General features: G+C 30.9%; 1 protein-coding gene across 1 annotated transcript; it reads left to right on the forward strand.

Annotated features, from left to right (window-relative positions):
• The first annotated feature begins 1,887 nt into the window (after window positions 1-1,887).
• Window positions 1,888-2,811, forward strand: LOC114175990 (mini zinc finger protein 3-like). The gene has a single exon (XM_028060863.1). The coding sequence runs from the start codon at window positions 2,294-2,296 to the stop codon at window positions 2,528-2,530; it is 237 nt and encodes a 78-aa protein (XP_027916664.1). The 5' UTR covers window positions 1,888-2,293; the 3' UTR covers window positions 2,531-2,811.
• The last annotated feature ends 3,604 nt before the right edge of the window (window positions 2,812-6,415 follow it).

Raw genomic sequence — 6,415 nt, forward strand, 5'->3', positions numbered from 1 at the left:
CGTGGAAAAATACAGGTCAAAAGCTAAATATAAGTGATTATCACTCAGAAAAAGACAACTCATGAGTGTGGTTTGTAAACTTAGTTTTGGAAATTTCACTATATAGAATAATTTAAAAGAAAAGTATTTTCCAGTTTAAATTTGGTCTAAAATCACATTTGACCTCATGTTTCCGATTTGAAACGAAGGCCAGAAGTTTTTACTTGCAAACGTGATCTGAAATAGTAAAATGGCATTGAATGTTCCAAAGGGATGTTTGGTTGTGTGTGGCAAAAGCAGCACCAAACATATATATACTGATAAGTGTCTTATATTGCATTACCACATGAAGGGCTTTTTGTATATGATTAATTGCAAAATTTAGACATAGTAGAAAATTAGAATTTTGCATTGGTAGATAACGAAATTTTGGCTTCTGCAGGAACATGAAGATATGGGTAATGGTGGATGTGTGAGTGAGAAGAATATGGGAGGAGTGCCCCCTACACGTATAGTCTTCAATGGAACTAAAGAGCCACACACACTTCTATCAGTACTTGACGTTAGCCAAAAGGACAGATTACTATACAGCCAGGCATCACAGCACATTGTTTCAACGCCTTCATAAATTCTGCTACTAGAAAGTTATACACAATTCACATCTCAACGCTGGCAAACTTATGCCATTGTCTTCAAAAACCATAAACACAATGCCTCAAGCTATCTCATATTTCATACTAGTTTTACTTTATAGTCCAAAGATATGATTAATTAGAGGGTTATTGTTTAAGGAGGAGAAGAAATTTGAATTGATGATGTTTTTGAATTGTGGTGTAATTAATGTAAACGAGTTAGGTCGATGTCTGATTGACAAGCACGAGTCCTTGTCCTTTGTCATGTTCTCAAATGTGCACATGTTACTGACCCATTGTGGGCTTGTCCTTTCTAGTTCTTTACTTTGAGATGGTGTTGGTGGAGGCTCCTCATGCCTGCTTGAACATGTATTACTCATGGATTAATTGAAGAATCCATGCCTTTCAACGTCAAACATGTCTATGGTTTCGTATTCTTTCCCATACAATCCTACCACAATAAGAATATTTCAAAATCCTCAATACGCAGATCTTGTGGAAGCGGCCGGTTCTTCGCTTCTCTTTTCTCTTCCTTCTTCTACACTTTCTACGTGTTTCAGTTCCTCCTATATTTGCAAACAAACCCATGCGTAGGATATCTTCAATAACAACAACAATAACAGAAAGATGGAAGAAATTGTTTAGGTTTGATGATGGCAGATGGGTATTGTTGGAGAGCATAGATAGAAAAGTGAAATTTAGGAAAAATTATGACGTTGTCCTTGATTTGATCCAAAGGAGAGAAGATAAGGGTCCACACTTGGTATATGAGAGAGTGGGGGAATGGTCTTATAATTATTAGAATCTTACAAGAGTTGTTGTCACAGTAGCAAGGGCCAGCAATCTGCCTTTTTAGTATCAAATTGGACCCACTGCAGATATAAAATTAGCGGCTGAGTCTACTTATGTAGTTTAATCTCTGAGGTTTTGGCCAAAACCAATTTACTCTCATCTGATTCATAAATTGGTGCCAAATTTTGACATGCAGCTAAGTGTGTTGTTTTGTTTTGTTTTGTTTTGGAAGAGTGATAGGTGAGCTATCAATTGTGGAAGACAAGTCCAGGGTTGTATGGGATAGTGTGAGGACAAGCATTCCCTTCTTGAGCTCCCCCATTTTAAGTTTTGTCCTCTTCTGAATCAGAGGGCGCCACCTCCAAAACACAAACACTTGAACCCTTTCTCTTGCGTTGTAGCCAATTAAAACACCCACCGCTCCCTCTTCATCATGTGTTGTTCCTTCATTGGCTCATACACCAATAATCATTAATGCTTTCCTCCTCCTTTTTTGCCTGTCCTTATACATACCATACCATACCCCTCTTCAAATTTTATTTTATTTACACCACCAAAAACTTTCCCTGCTCAATTCCGAATCACTTATGATCTCATTTTCCATCTCTTCATCCTACCTATAGCCCCCTCGCCCCTACGCCCTGCCATTTATAAATCTACACGCTAGGGTTAGGGTTAACCACCAACTATATATTAATTGTATATAGACACAGCTACCTAGGGCGCTATATATTATATTATATATATACATACACCTGTCTCTATATCCTTCCTGCTTTCTGCTTCCTTTTCGATCAAATCATGAACTGAAAGGATCCTTCCGTCCATCTCCGACTGACTTTTCTGCTCTGTGCTGTGCGGAATCAAGAGGCGGTTAGGGTTTTTTCAAGATGAAAAAGAGGCAGGTGGTGGTGAAGAGAGAATACGCCGCATCTTCTGCGGTGGGGAATATTCGATACGGAGAGTGCCAGAAGAATCATGCAGCCAACACCGGAGGTTACGCGGTCGATGGTTGCAGGGAATTCATGGCCAGTGCCGGTGAGGGAACCAGTGCGGCGCTTACCTGTGCGGCTTGCGGCTGCCACAGGAACTTTCACAAGAAGGAAGTACTGCACGGCGTCAACTGAACCGGACCAACCTGGGTCTCGCTCTGTGATTCATGAGTGAGTTCAATACCTTCTTTCTGATTCTCCTACCCCATTCCAACCATCCACAATCAGAAACCAAAAAAATAGAGAAACACAAAATATATATATTGAAGAGTTTGTGTATCAAATTACCTTTTTTTCTTCCTTCTTGCTTCCTTTGGTGTTTGCAATTAAGTGTTGATTGCTGATACAATAGACATTGATTCATGTGAAAGAAAATATTGAACTTATGGACTTTGTGTTCTTGGAATATTTCTCGATTGTTCTCTTTTCCATCTTTTGCTCTTCCTCTAGTCTTCTCCCTCATTTGTTTAGTCTTCTTTCTCCTTTGTTTATTAGGGTTAATCTTGGAAGGGACGCTAAAATGGGGGAGAAGATAAAGCGATCCACCCCTCCTGCTTTGAATTTTACTTTTAACCATGTTGGAAACTTAACTCATTCATTTCTTAAGCCAATTACGCTCCTTTGTCATCTTCTTCTTAACCTTTTCTCAATCACCAAAAAATAGATGGAATCTTGGACAATGAAGTTAGTGGAGATTACGCGTTAAGGACTAGAAATAAAGAAGAACATCACCTTGAGTATTTTATCATATATAAATTATAATTAGTTGGTGTTTATATAAATAACTATAATTATAATACTTGTTTTAATTTTGTCCAAATTATCATAAAATACTTCATCGATAGAATTACAACTTTTAATACATTATAATTCTTTTTTTATTTAAAGATTTTCATTTTAATACTTGATGGGCATTAACTGTTGCTCTTTTAGTTTTTTGTTCTTGTCTTTTTCTACTAAAAAGAACAAAATCTAACTATTATATATGCAAACGTTAAAATATTCTTAAAATTATAATAATCATCATCCATACCTTTTAAAATAAAAGTTTAACGTTTATGTATGGCTACGGACATATAATGAAATGTAAGAAAATAAATATTAAATTGACAATATGTTGACTATTTATTACTTACTTTTTAAGTGATTTATTAATAAAATATATTTAATATATACAAACGAGTACCAGATAAAATAAATTTAATAATTAACTAGCTTATATTAAACGTTTGACTGCATTTCCAACATGATTTTTCTGAAAACAATACCTTGTATGATATAATCATCTACAAAATATATATATATATATATATATATATATATATATATATATATATATAAAACTGATTTTTGTCATTTTGGCAAGGGTCCACACAAGTTTCTTTCTTTTAGTGATTGCACTACAGTGCACTAAAATGAGATTGAATGAAATGTTTGTGGTTGTTTAAATGTTTTTCATTGTTGAATCTACTCTAACTTTATAGCTGCAGAATGAATATTACTATATTACTGACAGATGAAAATGTGTTGATATATTAATGTATGCACTAAAATGAGATTGAATGAACTGACGAAATTATTTTTGAAATTATTTTTGTGGCTGTTTAAATGTTTTTCATTGTTGAATCTACTCTAGCTTTATAGCTGCAGAATGAATATTACTGACAGATGAAAATGTGTTGATATATTAATGTTTGTTTTGCTTTTTTTAGGTCCAATAAATATTGGGCTGTTTTTAATTCGTTGTGGAATTTCTGCAGCAATTGTTTTTGAAAGTCTATTTAAACTGGTTAAAATACTGTATAACTACTATAACTTGTTTTAAATTTATGTCAATAAGATTTGTGTTCAACGCATAAATTCTTGGAAACATTTTATTTACAAAGTGATTTAGATTAAACCAATTCATTTCATCTTATTACCAAAAAACATTGTTCTTTTAATATTATATTCAATATTAACCTTTTTATTTGAGCTTCTTATTAAAATTAGAAAAAGAAGACAGTTAATTATCTAAAAAACTATTTATTTGTGTTATAGGAGTATTAATGAAGTATTTACTTTCAACTACTTATTTATGAGATTCGGTTGAGCTTTAACTGTACCAATGATTTGTTTGTAAAACTATGAACAACTTATAAATGAAACTAACATTACAAGGCAATCTTCAATGCACGCCTTATAACACCAACCTTAATTTATAATTTATTTTGTGTACGTCTTAAATGATGTCATATCATTTTCAAAAGTGTTATGAGATCTATTTAATGATATATTATTTACATGTTAATCTAAACGTATTTGATTATTATATTTAATATTTTTTTACAAAATAGTTTTTTAATACAAAAAGAATTTTATATATTTATTAAGAATTTCCATTTTAAATTTATTGGCATACTTGGATGAGAAGGTTTTATAGGACCAAGATTTGAACTTATAATGGGTGTGACATGAATCGAAGATGATCCAATTGTCTTTCAAAAAAAAATTTTATAATTGTAATTAAATGAAAATAAATTTTATGAAAACAATATTTTCCCAATTTTTAAATAATACTTTGAAGCTTAAACAAATGTTCGAATTTATCAATGTTAATATGTTTGTTAAATACAAAATTTAAGTGTTATAAACTATTTATTTAAGTAATCTTTCAAATTTTATGTTCGTTCAAATTTAAGTATAATAAATAAAAATGTTATTTAAATAATAAATTCATATAAAAAATTCTAATAAAAATCAGTGATCCTGAAATAAATTAATACTAGAAGAGACAAGTCAATTATAATAAAATGGAAAAATTATTTCATGTTTATATTATAGTAAAAAAAAATGACACATTCTCAGTTATTCACTTAAATATTGCAATCACCTAACTAGAACTATCCAATTAGGTTCAAATCTTGAATTTTCTCTTCTTCTTTTTTCACTTTAGTTACACATAAAAAAAAATATTTCAAAATAACAATTTAATAATAAAATAATAAGTAATAGAATAAAATTATTTAAAAAAAATTGATGAGAAGCTCCAATGAAAATGGACATGGCAAGAAAGTAAAAGAAGCATAAATATTTATAATGTGAAAATTTCTTTATATTGTAAGAATTAATTTACAAGTGGTACATAGCAAACAAATAGGCTCACAATTGATCAGTAAATAATAGTAAGGTATGATTTCTTTTTTAACTATCTAACAAATAATACAATAAAAAAAAGATGAAAATTTTCCAAATAATGTTATTATGAATAATTTTTCTCATTCTTCATATTTTTCAATCGACAAGTCAGTGAAACAAATTATTCCCTCTTATTCTGTTGTTAACTGATCAGTTACAATGGATATGTAAAAATTAGAGTTGTTCTTTCCCTTCTCTTAGTTTGCTGTCATATTTTTAAGTCACACTCACATATCTAGTTTGACTACACTTAATCCTATAGGAACAGAGTACAAACATTCAACAACACCTGTATGATGAGTGATTTGTTGAAGCCTTATTTTATATATATATATATATATATATATATATATATATATATATATAGAAGACAACTATGGCAGACACGAGCAAACATTCGTATGGGTATTGTAGGACCGTCTAATGTGGAAAAGAGAAAGAAAAGGGGTGTCCATCCTTTGTCTCTCTATTATTCTCAACTTTCCCACTTCATTTTCTCAAATATTCTTTAACATATTCAAAAACTTATAAAGTTCTCCACTATATCTTTTCAGAATAATATATTTATTTATGTCACAAAAATAATAAATTTTTTATATGTTTACAACACAAGTGATCAAGTTTAAAGATAGACTTTTGTAAATGGAATTGCACAAATATATATCGTTAATTTGGACTTTTCTTTTTCTAGTTTGGGTAGTTTTTTAAACTATGGTACAACTTTTGTATGGTGGCGTACGATTAATAATACATCCTTTGACTTGTAGAAAAAACGACACAAATTTTCTTTAGTTTTTCTAACTTGTGTTTGTTATCATTGACATATAAGAATAAGTTCCCCCT

The sequence above is a fragment of the Vigna unguiculata genome, chromosome 3, assembly GCF_004118075.2.
Source record: "Vigna unguiculata cultivar IT97K-499-35 chromosome 3, ASM411807v1, whole genome shotgun sequence".
Classification (NCBI taxonomy): Eukaryota; Viridiplantae; Streptophyta; class Magnoliopsida; order Fabales; family Fabaceae; genus Vigna; species Vigna unguiculata.